Source organism: Corvus cornix, chromosome 15 (genome assembly GCF_000738735.6).
Source record: "Corvus cornix cornix isolate S_Up_H32 chromosome 15, ASM73873v5, whole genome shotgun sequence".
NCBI lineage: Eukaryota > Metazoa > Chordata > Aves > Passeriformes > Corvidae > Corvus > Corvus cornix.
Genome location: NC_046345.1, coordinates 3,323,755 through 3,341,578, shown reverse-complemented (window position 1 = coordinate 3,341,578; position 17,824 = coordinate 3,323,755). Strand labels below are relative to the sequence as shown.

Here is a 17,824-nt window from a genome sequence, read left to right as displayed (position 1 = left end):
GCTCCCCCAGCTCTCCCCTTGTGACACAAAGCTTTCATCCCAGCTGTCTGCAGCCAGCTCCCTGCAGCTTGAAAAACACCAGGCTGATTCCCAAATTCAGTTATTACAGACTCAAGACTGCAACAACACACACAGTTTATTCAAAGTTTACATAAAAGCTGAACCAGAAACTACAGAAGAGACAGAAGCAGGCTAAAGGCACCATTGTGTTACTACTGAAACTACTCAAAGATCAATCAAAATCCCATAGAAAGATGATGCAGGGAGAAAACTCCTTCAAGAATTAACATAAAACAGCCTGGAATGTGGAGAGAAAAAAAAAACAAAAGCCTCTAAAAGGTCATGCACAACTCACTGGAAAAGTGTCCACTCAGAGCTTTCTTGGATCTGTGTGCAAACAAGTGCTTTGGCCATGCTTCAGCAAAACCAGCCCTTCAATTCATGGTGAACATCCCATGGCCCTGTGCATGGTCCTGCCATGGAGGCAGCCACATCTCAAACACAGCAGTGAAATTCCCCAGGATCCACCCATACAAGACCACAGACTCCCAGAAAGGTTGAACATTTAGAGAACACAGACTGGAAAACAAACTTTCACTTCTGGGTCACCAGTCAAATGGGAGCTGTGAAGATTTGTCTGCTGCAATGCAGGAAAGGCTGTGTGAGTGACCCTTCCTTAATTAATTGGGACACAGGGCTGGCAGGAAAGCAGCTAATGCTCCTGCCACATAATCCTCACCACGCTTTTCCCAGATGGCTCTCGTGGCCTGTCTAGGATTGGACAGGCCAAGGGCAGTGCCAGGTTCCCACACGCAGATGGAGAGATCATCCCTGTCCTTAGTGGCTCCAGTCTCACTGAATTGTTGGGTCTGTGACTTTATAATGATGATGGTTATGGTAACTATGCACAGCACAGGGCACTGATGAATGTTTCATAGTAGTTAACTTCATAAAGCAGTATTCAACCTTACTATATGTGGTGAATGTCAGAGAGACCTTGTTTTACTGCATCATACCCTTTAAAGTCATTCCCTTGCTCCCAGTAACCACCATGATTAAATATCAAGCAGCAAAATGGTTCAGAAATTCTCATACCATTCACCTGTGCACCAGCTAAAAGCTGGACTGACTTTCTAATGGACTGAGATGGTTCATGTCCCAAAGCAAGTGGTGACTTCACCAGTAAAACATGTGACAGTATCAGCACTTTCACAAATCTTACTACAAGCAAAACAACAACAAATTCACTAAATGACCCTCACTCAAGTCTTTTCTTTGAACCGTGTTCTTCCTATGTGCCAAAATCACATAAAACCAGCCTCAACTTTCATTCTGTAGAGTCCTGTCCTGGGGACATGACAGTCCCTTGGGAATGCTCATGTGAAAGGTAAATAACACTTTTTACATGTTTATTGCTTTGGAGAGAAGCAACCTCTCTTAAATTTCCTAGGATTTGTCTCCCCATTTCCAAAAGCCTGCTACATCCACCCAGCCTATAATCACCACATGCCAAGCTCAGACACCAAGCCTACTAATGTGCTAATAAAAACTGCTAATAAAAGTTTTAGTCTCCTTAAGCTCTGCTAAGATTTTTACTGGAGATTTGAGGGTTCTACTTGTACGACTGGATTCTAAAAACAGATGGGATCCACGCTGAGTTCCTAAACAACAGCCTTCACAGACCAAAATTTTATTAGAAACAATAATGAATTAACTTTTATTGCAGAATTCTATGCATCTACTTGCAGAGCTAAGCTGTGCTCTTCAGTAACATTTGCCGATTTGATAAAGTAAGTAAGTGCAATTTAATCCCATGGTTTCCATTAAGGGTTAACAACTTCACACAGCATGAGAGACAGACCAGGACTTAGGAATGCCTCTGGTTCCCATGGGGTTTGATTGCAGATTACCTCTCCACACAGGAGGAATGACTCAGATCACAGCTTCATTCCAGTCACAAACATACTGGCTCTGTGCTTTCACAAGACCCTGGAATACCCAGCACCTCCAGGCAGCCTGTGAGGGAAGGCAGCAGCACAGAACGGGGCTGCTACCACAGAGAGCAGCCACAGCCACACACTCTGGCCTTATCTGCAGCTTCCAGAGACCAAATGCTGCCTGGAATTTTTTCCCAGCTGATACTAAAACACTGTGTAGCTCACTCCAGCACTTGGCACCTGCTTAGGAAGAGCTGTAAGAACACCCACCCAGGGTGCCACAGGTCCAGCCTTCCCCATGCTCAGTCCCAGCAGTGGGTGAGCAGGTGCTTGGGGAAGGGCCAGAACAGGACAAGCTTGTCCCTATGGTGTTCCTGCCAACTCCCAACAACCAGCCCCTCTCAGCTCTAAAGGAAAATTATATTAGCAAGTATATTAACTCACTCCCTAGAAGTGAACTGGAAGAACTACACAGGTTCTCTTTTTGCTGTTTATAGACACTTCCCCCCCCCAGCTGAGTATGTATATTGATTTGGCAGGTCTCTGCTTTGAAAAGGGAGGGATAATGACATTTTTAGTAGAGACCAGCCACTGTGGTGACTACTGCAACAGCTTGGATGCCTCGGCTTTTGGATATATTGCTTTGGTTTCCCATTTATTTCACAATCTCTGTTTCTATTTTCAACAGGTTTTAGGTGTCAAACATGGTTGCTAATAATTACCTGACGTGAGTACAGTTTCCTCCTTGAGAATATTTGTATTCCTGATCAAGTCAGTTCTCCCATCCCAACACTAGATTCATTTGGAGTAAGTTGACGACATGCAAAGAGCTTCTCTGGCTCTGTAACGGATCTAAATATTTCACAACCATATCCAAATCCTTTGACTCAGTCCTTCCTTTCTAGAAGTTTCATATCCTCTAACCCAGAAGTCATTTTTGTATGTGTTCCCAGGTGGCGAACCTGCTCCCCCCTCTACAACCCCTGCACTCAATTTTCTTTCTCAGAAGCCATGTTTTAAAGAGCAAAAGCAAGTAGGTCATTTCTTTCACTGCTTCACACTTTCCCATATCTGGCACACCACCAGCATATTTTCTATCTAAGTTCCCTCAACCTCCATCCTGCAGGAACAGATATTTAGCAAGCAAACAGAAAGCTGGACTGAGCGGTGCAGATAGCAATATGCAGGAGTTTGTACAGGGAAACAGTGATACATTCTCTGGACACTGTACAGGACGAGCTAACATGAGAAGCATGACACGCAACATCCAGACCTTGGTGTGCTGCTAACAGACAAGCACATTTCAGAGCTCATTCCTGAATCCACAACACAGCTTAGCAGGACCAGGACTTCGCTGTGTTGCCTCTCACTCAAATACTGGGAGTTCTCCTGATGCACAGATGTCACTGCAAATATTAACAACAGAGCTTGACTAGCCATGTCTAAGCTTACTCAGACTACAGCTTCTATATAAACATACAGAAATTCATCAGGATGAGCAGAGACTGACCATCCAAGAACAAAACAAATTATATCATTCTTTGCTCTGGAAAATGTGGCAGCAGATAATACCCATATCCAATGACTGGCAGATCAGGAATGCAACATCTTCCATTGCCCTCTTCCTGTTTGGCACTTCCTCTCTAACAGCTGCCAGACCCACAAGCTCAGGTATTTCCTTTCTACCTTTTTAAGTTTTCCTTTTTATGTGCATGCCTTTCTTTTTTTACCTTGATCACTTCTGCCTCCAAAGTAATGGCTTTCAACAACTAACACAGGCTAAATCAAGTGTCACACCACAGCACCAAAAGCAAAAGTCTGCATGATAAAAAGATAATCACGAGCAGTCACGGACTTGAAAGAAGAACCACAAAGACCTGAGAAGCTCTTCCACTATTCTTGCTCCATTTGGTCTCTGTCTCTTTGTGAATGGTCTAGACATTGAGGATAAATAGAATAGTACAGATTTAAGAGCAGTGTAAAATCTGGACGCAAGATGCAGCAAGAAGAATTGAGCAGAATAGCCTGTGATGGCTCACATTCACATCAACATACTAAATGCTGTGGGCCTGAGTTATTTTTAGGTCTGTTGTGAAACCCCACATTCCAGCTGCTCCAAAGATACACCAGCACTACCACACAGGCCTGGACTCTGTATCATCAGCCTGGCTGGCTGGAGTGAGTCTAACCCTTGCCCTACATTAGAATTTTGGCGCCAAGGCAACCAAGTCCCTGGCACAGATGGGGTGATGTGGACAAGAAAAGTGTTTTGGACAACAAGCTCACATGGGCTGGGGAAGGGTTTGGCTGTTGGATACAGAAGTCACTGAGTTGCTGCAGCCTGGCCAGAGGTCTCCCAGCCATGATGGCCAAGGTCACTTCAGGCCAGGATTTCGAGTAAACATCCCATGCTAGAGAGTTCTGAAAACAATGAATTTGGCAGATTCCAGAAGCAAAGCCTCCTTCGTGCCTCTGCAATGTTTGCTTGAATCTCGTTGTGCAGACATGTCTCTCATAAAGAACAACCCTGCTGATCTCTGAGGAGTAACAGGCTCCACTGCTGGAAGGAGCAGTGAAAAGAAAAGGCCTCATCCTGCTTGCTGCAGATCTGTTCTAGGCAGCAGTACAAGCTGCAACACAAACTCCTCAGGACAAAACACTTGCACACCTTTCTTCCTTCGCTCCCTCTGCCTGGCAGGACACAGGACCAAGGTCCTGCACTCACCACAGTGATTCTAATGACACTAAAGGCTCTGCTGTTCACACAAGCACTCAACACAGACACCTCTGAGGACCCACAGTGGCAGGGCTCTCAGAATACCAGGGCAGATGCAGCACAGGACAAGGCTGGGAGGAGCAAACATCCCTCATGGACGGTTCAGGCCAGGTCACACTTGCAAGCTGCCACCTTCCCCCCAGATTTGCATGACCCAACTACAAACAATGCAGCTGCTATCTCATTTCCAAAACCAGTACCAGCAATCCTCTTTCTTAAGAAGAGCAAACCTATTACACAAGAGCAAGGTTATCTGGATCTTCTCCTTACCCCCTCAGTCACCCTTAAGGTTCTACTCTTCAGTTCTTGTTCTTACTCACAAGCCAGCCCTACGACAAGTAAACCCCACCCCAAACCAGCAAAGATAAGACCACCCTTTATCTCCTGAGATGGAAGAAGCCCTTTCAAGCTCACACAGAAACAAAGCTGTAAACAAGCATCAGACCCCTGTACTTGAATAAGGACAACTTTTCATAGACTAGGGGTGATCTCTCAACCATTCTTCCCCGTTCCTTCAGCTGAAAGCAGCCTCAACTCTCCTATTTCTGCTCTGAACTGTCCCCGCCAAAATTCTGCATAGGGAAATATTGTTAATCTGCAATGAAAGAGAAGCACAAACACCACACAGGTACTCTACCCATAAAGATAGCCTCTACTTGCTCTGGTGTGGTATAAACGAGTAATAAAGATACCCCTGGAAATCCAGAAATCTCCCACTATAATAAAAAAAAAGCAAAAAAAAAGGCATTTATCTCTGTGTGTAGGAAGACACTACCACATATAAAATTAAGCAAGAAAAGGCATTAAATATAGCAAAGAAGACTGTATCCACTGCTTCCTTGCACTACACCATCAACTAAACTAGAAGTAGAGAGATGAAAAGGTCTCTAACTGTGCATTACTGTTGTAGATAATGCGCTGCAAACACAAAACCATGGAAAAAAAGCTCTCTAACAAGTCATTAAAATTTTTCTGTGCTTTTCAGGAAAAGTGATCAATTCATTAAGCAGCACTGCTTAGCTACTTAAACAGCTGAACCCTTTACTCACATCATGGTAATCACCAACCATGCCATGGGTTATCTGTAGGTCAGGAGTATTCTGGCAAAACACACTAACATATCACTAATTGAAGTGAATCAGATTCTTTCACTAATACCCTGCTACATGATAATCCAAGCAGTGCCCTGCAAGCCCTTTCCATCTGGCATGTCACCTTTTCTCTTACAGTCCCACAGGTGACAAAGCAGCCCTGAGAACCACTCCTAACACTGTGGGCTTAGTACCTACATATACCTTGCAAGTGGCCATGGTCTGGATAACCAGCCCAGGGAAGGAATCTTTTTCCTAGGCCTAGATGGCTTCCTATGGTCCTTTCCAATCCCATTTTCTATTATCCACTGACGTCACAGCTGGACAGCAAACTAAAAATATTAATCTTTCACAAAGGTAACTACTGCTGGGCTTGCTCTTAAGCAGCACTCAAGAGTTTCCACACCTTAAGGCACAAAGTGCAATCTGCTTAACAGAGAGGGAACTGCAATTCCCCTGCAGCCATTCACACCACACAGAGGTATCACCCAGGCTCTCCTTAACACTTGCTCCTCAGAGGCATTAAGCCTGGAGGAGACCTATAAAAGATCATCACATGTATGGGAATGGCAGGAAGATAAAACACTACCCCCACCGAGTTCAAGCAAACTTCTGCTCAATCCAGCAGCAGATTTAACACAGGCAGGCGGAGTCCAGCAACTGCAGTGCATCGAGCCAAGGCAGGAAAACAGTCAAGGAGCCCTCGTCATTTCTGCTTGCAGAGTAAAAAGTTCCCAAACAGGCAGGGTCCTCCTGCTGCCTGGAGTGGTACATTCAGCTCCTGAACAAACCTCTCTTGCAGAAAGGGGTCATGCCTCCAATGGCTATTAACCATTTGACAGCTCAGAGAAGCTCACACCATTTAGACCTCCAAGCCCAACAGAACAACAGAAAGGTTTTCCAGATTCTCCAGAAGGCTACTCTCAGCAGCACACTCAGGAATCCAGAGTGATGCTCCAGATATTAAAGGTTTTTTGGTGACTGCATGATGAGAGCAATGATGCCTCTCAGAACCAGAATCAGGGCAGGGAGCAGGTGCTTCTCAGGCAGTTCAGTAAAGGCCAAGGGCATTCAGCAGAGCACTGCCTTCCAGAAGCATTACGATTGCCCTTCAAATATCAGCCTGGTTTTATTACCCTGTAATTTGTATCTGTAGGGTTCCTCATCCTTAGCAGCTTTTCTAAGGGAGGAGTCAGTAAGCTGCATACCTTCTTTGTTACCCCCTCTGAAGTCTTTCTTCCATTTGTCCTCTTTCCTTTATCAAGTTTGTAGCTGAAGTGTCATCTTTGACAAGGCTTCCTTTTAGACTCCTATGTCAGCTCACTTCTAAACTTCATGCCTTTGTTTCCCCCTTTCAAAAAGGCCAGCACACATATCTGGGGCTCTGAAGTGCTGAGACTGTTTCTGTCATTTTCAGAAGGGAGAAAGGGAGGAAAAAGCAGTAACTGATTTATCTAAGATCAACAGCCAAGAAACCAAGGGTTAGTGAAGAGCTTTGTGCTTGTGTGTCACAAAGTAAATAAGCTGTGGCAAACGCACCCTGGAACATTTCCCATGGCAATGGCTGCTTTAATTACCAAGGGATGGCTACATTAATTATATCAGGAATGACACCAACTCAGAGTGTTTTATGTTCAAAACCAATCAAAAATGACCTTTTAACTCCCATTTGAGCAAAAAATCAAAAATTATTTGAAAGGACCATGTTCAGAATTTCTGTTCTGATACTAAAACGATTAGAAGCAATTTCTGAAGAACCTTGCTTTTCCTAACCCTGTTTTTCAAGCCTTCCTGCTTCAGAAGCTGTGACAATAGTGTAACTCTAGCTTGCACTAAAAACAATCAGATTCAGGTTTTTCCATCACTGTCTGAAACACAAAGAACCAACTCTATTTTCTTTGGAGGCAACTGAAACAAGTACTTTTCCTAATCATCTTCATAATTGTTTTATGGACATGTTAAAGGTTTCCTTCCCAGAGCGAAAGGAAAATTGTATGAAAGCTGTAAAATATTTCTATAGCCATCAAAGAGTTTAGAAAGCTTGTCTTTTTCCTCAGAAGTAGCTTAGAAGTTTTGTCTTTAAAGAACTGTTTGTGCCAGTGATATTAAGATATCAAAGGGCAGATGAGGGAAACTGTAAATGCAATTAATTTCTGCATACAAAGAAAGGAAGTTGCAAGCATATAGCCTGTAGTCTGTTAATTAAAAATAAAACACCAGCTTAAACCCAAACTGGTCCAGGTTTCTCAACTGATAAGGTTTTGTTGTTGTTGTTGTTCTGTTTTTAAAAGAGAACCCTTTCTCTCCAACAGCAAAAGGCAGCAGGACAGCATGAGAAGAGCCAAACCAGGAACTCCAGATCTCCTGCCCCCATCTTACTGCTTGATCATCCATGACTTCCATATCTGGGTCCATCCAGCTCATGCTCTCCTTTATCAGGCGCACTCTCATCAAGCGCTTCCTATCTAACTCTCCCATCACAGATCAAAGCATGGCGAATAAACACTGGACTTCCCTGACTCCAGCCACACCTTCCATCATCTACCCTTACTTTCCATATATTCTTCCCTTTCAATCCTATTTCTCCTGCCCTGAACAGGAGAACATTATAACATTCTCTTTTCTCGCCAGCTCATCAGGATCATTCACCTCTGTCCTTTTTATCAGATCTCATCTAAGTACAACTCCAACCTCTTTTCTTCTCGAGTCTCCACTATCATTAGAGACTTCCCTTTCCTTGCTGTCATTCCATCCACCCCTGCTGCTGGATGTTTCCTCACTCACACGGGTTCAGTGAGTTTGTAAGCCAGGCTCAAACCCACCCAGTCAGCTGAGACATCCTTTGTTTGACTTGAATTTTGCAGTGTCTTATTTTTTCTTTCCTGTTTCCATCCCTGTGGCCTCTGTCAACACTATCCAGCTCATTGTGTGGCTTTATCTTGGCCCTTCTAATTCACTCAATGCATTCCTCAAAGATCCCCATAATTTTACTCCACATCTCAGTGAGCTTCCAGCCTCATTCTTTGCCCCTTCAACTCTGCCTGCTTTACAACAAATCTCTGAGTACTCTTATTAGGGGAAAAATTCCACCCACCCGTAACAACTTAAAAGAGTTCACTCTCTCCTTCAAGCCAGTCAAAATGCCTCTGACATCCCAGCAATGCCCAGCCTTCAGCTCAAAATGGCCACAAAGCTCCCTTTATTCCTCCCCACCCCTTCCCAGCTTGCAGCATCACTAGATACCCTTTTGTTTGATTAAGACTAATCATAGCTTAAGGACACACAGTCAGATAAGCAGCTGCTCAAGTGACTGAATATCAACTCTGCTTTCCAAAAGAATGGAAATTTTTTCCCCCACATGGGAAAGTAACAAACAAGAAAGGTTCAGTGACCTACTAAAGGGATGTGTGGAAAAACATGAGTAAAGCCAAGACCTGAATTTTGGGTTTCTTGGCTTTGATTCCTCTTGCCACTCAGCAGAAAGAAATAAAAACAGGTAAGGGGGGGTGAACTGAAAATCAACGTATTAATTTCTGTTGCCATTCAAAGCACATCATAACCCCACAGCACAAAATCTTCACTAAAAATAATGCCAAATCTCAAAGTTCAGCCAAATTTTTTCACACCACGCAAAAGTTCTTGAGAACTGGCAGTCTGAGGACAAACTAGTTCCCTCTTCCCTATTTCAGCAATCCATCAAAAATTATGATTATGAAATCCATGTTGTATTTAAGCCAGAAAACAACATCTGTTTATTGAGTAAAAACACAAGACGATAACTACAACAAAACATGTAGATTAAATGGTAAATCAAAATATTACAACAGTGTGCTTTTTTAATGAAAAATGTGACTACCGTGCCCCGCACCTCAATATTAATACCCTGCACAACCAGGTCCACAGAAACCAGCCTGCACAGACACCAAAATAGCCAGGAGCAAAACAAACAAAATTGTCCCTATATCTAAACCTCTGCCTACAGAATTTGTCTGTTCTTCCTGTTGTCATTTGTAGCCCTGAAGACACCAAAACCTTAGTTTGAACCAAGGCGTTCTCACACTACCACTCCTCAATGTTTACTTTGGCAAAGAAATGCGTCTTTGAAACAAGAACAGCTCAGCAACCTTTCTGCAAACCATCTTGAGGTTCAAGGTTGTCAAGGAGGAATTTCAAAGTGCATCTTACACAGAGATTAAAAGGTTGTCACTGTATCAAGCACCTGACATAAGCAGGGTAAGAGGCTCAGTACCAATGTTCTGATTCATACGGCATCCTTGCTTTGAAGGGACCCTTACTATGGTTAAAAAATACTTTATAACAGCAGCTCTGCTCAAGTTTGGCTAATTCAGAGGGTGAATATAGGTGTTTTTATCAGAGTAGTCTCTACAAACAGCATGTGAAATATGTAACTAAATTCTGGAAGTTTTTAGTCTCCAAGTGCTATCAGCACTGCTGAGAACTTCCCCAAACACATGCTGCACTAACAAAGAATGCGTGGCAAAGGTGCTCTGGAAACAAGCTGACCCCTAATGTCAGTCCACTGAGGAAGGGAATATTTTTGGCTTACATCTACATGAAGTGAAGGAGTCATATTGCTAAAGAGGAGAGATGAAATCTAGAAATGACCTGGCAAGCTGTTCACAAGGCAGCCTTTGTCCCAGTTCCCAGACCCCACTCTCCTGCTTTGTGCAGCTTGAGCAAGCAGGATCCAGAGGGTTTTGGACAAATGTCTCATGCCAACACTAACACTCTTACCTCAAGCACAACACCTGGCATGTTCCTTAAGCTCTTTATTAAGAGGTGAGAGAACTCTGAGGCTACTTAAGAATAAATGAGCCCACAAAGTCATCTTCATCTACGCTACCATGCCCGACGCTAAGATGGGCAATGACTGACATAATAATATATAATAATTTAAAAAGAACATCACCCAGTTTGAGTAGTATCATTAATAATTCCTACAATAAAGCTTGTGCTTTGTTTACACAATGTACATGACCTCACACACATCTGAGGAGCCCATTCGTTCCACTGCAGGGTTGTCTCCCCAGCACTGCACAAGAAGGGAACCTTCACACACAGAATTAATTATTTACATGGTCTCAGAGCCTCATCAACCTCTTATTTCTTCACAGGGTGTGTATACAACACACTGGCTGAGTGTAACGGAAATCTGCACTGTCTTTTATCCATTTTACACCCAGAGAAAATAAAGAATAGTTTTAAATCTACTTTTTCTGGGAGTAATACACTGTATTTCCTACTCCCTGCAATAATTACATTAGTCATTTTAGCAGAATTTACCTCTCTGTACTAGAGATAAACGAGCACAAGGTCACTGATTCCCAATATGCATTCTTAAGAGCTCCACAAGCAGTTCAGAAAAGTTCCTATTTCAGGTTTTGAACCTTAAACTATGCATCATTCTTCCCAAAGCAGAGCTTTCCACAGGGCAGTCCAATGTCCCATATTCCAGACTGTCAGGGCAACAAATGGTTTACAGTGCCCTTTTGTAAAGCACAATTTTTCACCTCACAAAAGTCTTCAGCCTGCATTCTACATGGAGCTGAACATGATTCTTCTGCTGGAGACAAGAAGTCTCCAAAACAAAGAGAAAAAATTGTTCTGACCCAATCTCAGGGGAAAAAAACCTTCATGATATGCTGTTATTGGAACAGTTCAGCTTTGGGAAGCTATTTCTGGGTAATGTAATTATTTGGATAACAGTAAAGTTATTAGAGGGCTTTACTAAATTAAATATCAAGATGGCATAACATTTTACTTAATTCTGCATATTGTAGGTCATGTAACCAGGAGCACAGTTTCTCATTAGAGCGAGCAGCGTCAAAGGTCTTTCTCTTTTTGAGAAGCACATTTTTTAAGACCTTTTTGACTTTAAAATCTGTTGCCTGCCTGCAACAGGTCAATTCTAGCTACCTACATGTCAAGGTCTGCAAGGTCACATTGGTTTAAAGAGCTGAGATGAAGGGGCTAAAAGGGGAAAACCAATGTTCTTTTACCTCTGTCCGTGTGGTACCGCTCCCACAATCAATCTCAGCAGAAAAACGGGAGACATTTTAGATAAAGTACAGCCCATGTGACGCCTGTTGTAAACCCCAGTGGTTATAAGTCACTTATTAATTTAAAAAATTGTTTTAATCTGCTCACTGTACAGGGGAGTATGATATAGGCATATTTTTCCCTCTGGAATGGCTTATCTGACATGAGACTTTTCAAGCTGTGCAACTGGATATGTGACTGAAACAGCTGTGATGAAAATTAGAATCATGTTGGTTTGTACTGCTCAAAGGCATGAGGGAACCACTTCCCTGGTGTTCAGAAATAACTTTTTTTATCATAAAAAGTTTGATCATTAACAGCACAAAGCCAAACTCAAAAAAAATTTACAGCACAATTAAAAGAGCCCAGGTTACACCACAAATCCGTGATCCGGCATAAATTTGGTCACTTCCAAACAAACCACCCGAGGTAATGACCCAGGTAATCTAGAAAAACTTTTTCTTTCTAGTCCATCAGCAAAGCTAACGGATACCGCACATTCTACTGCTTCTCTTTAAGACTTTAAACACTGAAATACCAGCAATGAGCGTCACGTGTAAATAAATATTGCACAGAGAGCTCCATTACTGCAGCTTTCGTGGGTTTGTGTTTAACACGGCTGCATCGCCCAGCTCTGCAGTCAGCTCATGCCCCCACAAAGCAAAAACCACACGTCTTCACCTTTGTGTTACAGTTTTTGGTGCTGGCTTCCACACCCCCAGCTCTTTTCTAGAGTGAATTTCTGTCCAGCAAAATGGCACGGAAAACACTGACATAGAAATTGCATGTTTTGTCAGTGCTGGATCTGACAGACAATAATGAGAAAAGTACAGCTGAGGCAACAGCCACAAAAACATCCCCATAAACCAGCCAAGATCAAATCCAACCTGAGCAGGATGTGGACAGAGAGACCTACAACCTACAGGCTCAATCATTTGTTAAAAAGAGATCATTTCTCATTTCATAGCCACATTCATCACCTCAAATCAGACTTTCCAGAATTACTTTAATCCTTTTTAGATCCAAGTTTACAGTTGGTTTGTTTGGCAGCTGTAGACAATGTATCCCAAAGCTGCTGACTAAGCAGGCTGAATTCGGGCAGGATGCTTCAGGGCTGCAACTCAGCAAACCCTAAGCTACCCAAGGATAGAAGCATTAAGAATGTGCTTTTCTTTGGCAGCCTCCAAGAAGGTATTTTCTGCACCTTGCCTCATGCTATCACCAGCAACCAGGATAATTTTATTTTTTCTGAAATAAATTTGGTGCTCAATTTATTCACCTACAACAGAGCTCAGTACTAAGTGTAACAGCATTATTCCTTTGCAATAGACACGATCCTCAGTTTCAAAAATCCCAAGGACACACTAGTGGAAGCACAAAATAAAATAAAGGTGATAGAGGCCAAGGAGCAGATGCACACGAGCAGTCCAGCTCTGTCCTTCATAATACCTGTGGTTCCTTTGCAAGTTCCTCCCAGCTTGCACAATAAAGGCAGATTGATTAATTTTTAGTTAAGGCTTACATTTTTATTTCTTTTGTAAGTGCAAAGTATTTATGTCCACTGTTGCACACACCTTATCTGAGGTTCGGTCTCTCTTCAGTAACTAATAACATGCTTGGCCAATATTATCAAAATTTTAAGATTAATTTACATTACATCTTCTGGCTACTGTACAGAACAGATAGTTCTTCTATTGTTTCTTCTTCATTGAGCAATATTTAAACAGAGGAATTTGGGGTGGGCAAAGTTAATTTTCTTTTAGCGAGCTAATGTGGTTCCTAAAGATGAAAATAAATATTTCTGTTGATATGCCAAGAGGCATTTTCCATCAGCCCTTTTAATCAACTTCCAAAATACGCTCAGCAGAGAACATCAGATTGGATCCGGTTTCTGCTATATCACACTGAACAAAAGACTCGAGCAGACACACATCTTTCCAAAACACTTCTATTCCACAGCTCTGCCTCCATTTTGGATGACAGACAAAGGGGATAAATGTGAATATATCGCCTTATTGAAAAGATGAAAAGCACAACTGAAGTCTGAGCAAAAGGTGCAGATCAACCCAGGAAGTGCTGCTGCCAGCTGCAGCCACCGCAGGAACAAAGGAAACAGCGACAGAGCCCGCTTGCTTGACTTTGTTATAAAAATAAAATTTGGGGAGGGGAAGAAGGAAAATTGGCTGGGTTTCACATCGAGCGGGGCACTTTGCCCTTTAAGGGTTTCTGTTTAGCACTAGAGGCTTCCACTCGCTCCCAGCCTGGCCGCGGGATGCTGAGGGTTTCCAGCGGCACCAGCAGCCAGCCGGGGCGAGCGGGACCCCATCCCTCAGCCCTCACGACGAGGAGGCAGCGACAGCCCCCCCCCCCCCCCCGCCCCGAGCCTCAGGCCTGCGGAAAAGCACCCGCCGGAATCCCCAAGTTCGCTGAAAACAAAAGCGGCACCGAAACCCCGCGTGTGGGTCGGGCCGGGCCGGGGGGTCCCCGCTCGGCCTCGCCCCCGCCCCTCACACGGCCCCGGGGCCCCGGCGCGTTCCCCCCGCCCAGCCCGGCTGGGGGCTTTCCCCGCGGCCGGGACTCGCTCCCGGGGCCGCTCGGCCCCCGGCGGTACCTGTAGGCCAGGGACATGCACTCGAAGAGCTTCGTGAGGGACGCGTCGATGCTGAGGCGGCCGCCGGCGCCGCCGCCGCCGCGGGCCGCCCCGAACTGGTAGGTCTGGCAGGTCTGCTCGTTGACCGTGTCGAAGTCGTAGCCCTTCTTGGGCGGGTGCTCACTGTGAGGCGACGAGACCATGAAGTGCCCCGAGTGGATGATCTGTGGGCCCGGGGGCTGCCCCCGCCGCGGCCCGCACCGCCGCCCCCCGCCCGGAGACGCTCCGCCATCGTCCGTGTCCGACGAGTCCTCGTCGGGCTCCGTGCGGGGGGACAGCGGCCCCGCCGCCCCGAGCAGCCGTGCCGGCCGCATGAACACGTCGGCGGCCATGGCCCCGCTGCCGCCGCGGCCGAGCCCGCGCCCGCTCTGCGCCGCCACCGCCCCGCTCCGCCCCGCGCCGGCCCCCGCCGCGCTTAAAGGAGACGGAGCGGCCCCGCCGCCGCCCTGCCCCCGTCAGCAGCGCGGCACCGGCGGGGGGGAACGGGGCATACCCCGAGCTTCCACCGGGCTCACCAAGAAAAAAAAAAAGGGGAAGGCATTACTGCTGCCCTCTGCCAGGAATGCCCGCCCACTCCTTCTGAGGATAGCTGATTCAAATGATCCAGCGGGGACTTCCAGCCAGCAGGATTTTTTTTTTTTTTTTTTTAAACCAAACTGAAACACAAAAAGTTTCACCTCAACGTGAGGAAGAACTCCTTTACGTTGAGAGTGGCAGAGCACAATTCTCCCTTTCTGGAGACTTTGCAAACACACCTGGATGCGTTCCTGTGTCACCTGCTCCAGGTGACCCTGCCTGGGCAGGAGGGTTGGACTGAGCGATCTCCAGAAGTCCCTTCCAGCCCTAACGATTATGGATAACATCCCTAAACTTAAGGCACTGTGAGGAACACGAGATGTAGAGGATAGCCCAGAAACGGCTGAAGAATGTTGAGAGAGCAATTGCACTAGAAATACTTAAACTGTCTTTAATACACTGAATTGCTTATTATTTTCCAGAAGCAGTCTGCAAGAAGCCAGGGCAGCCAGGGAAGCTGGAAACCTGCAGAGTCACAGAGACGTCAGGACATGGAGCTTCTGCTGCCAGACTGGTGGCTCACACCTAACCCAGTACCTGCTCAGTGCCTCGTGAAAAGGAACCACAATTGTTCCAGGGGAAGTCAAGATCGGATTTCATCCTTCTCAAAAGCATAAAGGAAGCAATGGATCCTGCAGGTGAACATAAAAGCATGGCAATAGGGCGGGTGTGGGGAGAGAGCATCATCCTACAGCACAAAACCCCATGCATGTATGTGTACACAAAGTCAAGAGAAAAGATCTCAAACTTGCCCTGTAGTGCAACCCTCTGTGACCAGGAGAGCAGTCAGATCCTAGGACGCACATTCCAAAGCATTTATACTAATTGCATATATTATTTCAGTTCTAGGACCTCACACTTAAAATGAAAAAAACAGGCTCTTCTACATAGCCACCGTCAGGAGGGAAAAAGCTTCCAAACATTAAATAGCCACATGCTTCTTTTTCTGGTGTGTTAAACCAGAAATAAGATGAAGGGAGACATAAGAAATTGAGAGCAAGTGTTGGGCGAGGAGGGAAGAGGCATCCCTGTAATATCCCAATTACGCCCATGCAATGATCTGACATTCCCCATTAGCATGGAATCAAGGCTGATCCCTGTGTTTAGGGGAGGAGTGGTAGGTCAAACACTTCCCCACATATGAAAGCAACAGTAAGGAATGATCACATCACGTGAGAGCTGTCTCAGATCTTTAAAAACCAAAACTAGCATTTAGCTCTTAGTCAGCATCACATATGACTCAAATTCTGAAGAAAAGGCCCTTCATATTTAGCTTCAAAGCTGGTTATTGCTACTTTATATTAACATCTGCTTTAAAAAAATAAAGTGCTGCCTGTCAGCAAGGCATTCTGAGAATATTTTAAGTACAAAAAAATTAAAACATTTCAAAATAACATTCTCAGTTTAACAATACTTATTAAAAGTCTCCCATGTAGTTTGTTAAGAACTAAACCTGAACTAAAAAAATCACACCAGTAGCAGCACTGTAAAAAGTACTTCCGTGACAACAGCCTGTACATTGACCTCACTAAACTCTAAGCAAGCCACATGTGTTTCCTCCTGTAGGAAAAGAGGGGTGACTTGTTAAAATAAAGTCATTAGGTAGCAGTGCAATTTTCTAGGAAGTTAGGAGTACACCATCATTTAAAGAAAGGGCAGCAGCCTTAAGGTACAACTACTAACTTAATAAAAGTTCAGGGTTTTCTCCTCTGCCAGATGCAAGGCAAGGGGCATCCCTTAAAATAAATCCACTTACTTTGGAGACAGACCTCTTGGTTTGCCTTTTTAAGATGAGCTTTTAGGTGATCAGTAACAGTTCAAGACTGCCAGCAATCCTCTCCTCCTCCACAGCAATGAATTCCAGGAGGCACGGGGAAACACTAAGAGGCCACAGCATCTTTTGAGTGTGTCTTTTCTTACTGTTTTTCATCAATCCACAGTGCAGGGTGAAACACAGGCCACCAGCTTCTGATGATGCTCCTTCAAGGAACATCAATTCCTTGAAATAGGCTTTTAGCACAGGAGGAGGACTCAGAATTCAACTGTAATACACACTGAACAGAGCCATCCAAGCTGTTTAATACCCACAGTATATCCCACACCACTTAGTGGTGAGATTATCCTCCCGAATCTACAGACAGGAAGATAAGCATTCCCTTATTGATGAGGGAAAGAGCTCAAGGAATCTTACTCACAGCCTGGGCCGGGGCTGAGTGCGGGAGTCCGGCCCAGCCGTGCATGCCTCACTCCGCCGGGGCTCCGTGCCTCTCCTGCTCCCAGGAAACCACAAGGACAACCTCCAGCCGTGCCCTGCTCCAGGCTGCTGCTGCTCGCTCCCTGGCACAAGCCTTACCTGTTCAGAGGCCTTTCCTTCTGGGACCCATCTTGAGTTACAGCCTTGCTTCTACCTGTCCTTTCCTCTCTCTCCAGTTCCACCCCGTATGGAACTTCTTGATGTGCGTCTCCTGGTTTAATTCACTAATCTGGAGAAGGAAAAAAAACCAAACTAAAAATAGTTTCCTTCCCAGGTTAGTGAATGTAAGGGGTCGGTGAGGATGTTACAAGCAGCCCAGTAAATGCGAGGGGGGCAACAGAGCCAAGGTAGGAGTGGGCTGGAGCTGCCTGTAGAACTCCAGGCCACCTTGGGACAGAGCACACAGAACACTAAAAATAAGCTGGACACTTTATATCTATCTTGAATGTAAAGAATCTTTCCAAAACTCTTCTGGAGTTT

At 44.9% G+C, this 17,824-nt stretch overlaps 1 protein-coding gene across 2 annotated transcripts in view; it reads right to left on the bottom strand.

Moving 5' to 3' along the window:
- Positions 1-14,869, bottom strand: part of LOC104688829 (MLX interacting protein) — a 45,489-nt gene extending 30,620 nt beyond the window's left edge. For both annotated transcript variants that reach the window (XM_039560934.1, XM_039560935.1), the window contains exon 1: positions 14,476-14,869. In XM_039560934.1, the coding sequence (XP_039416868.1) occupies positions 14,476-14,846 (371 nt within the window). In that variant the 5' untranslated portion in view covers positions 14,847-14,869. The remainder of the gene's footprint in view (positions 1-14,475) is intronic.
- Between the last annotated feature and the right edge of the window lie 2,955 nt (positions 14,870-17,824).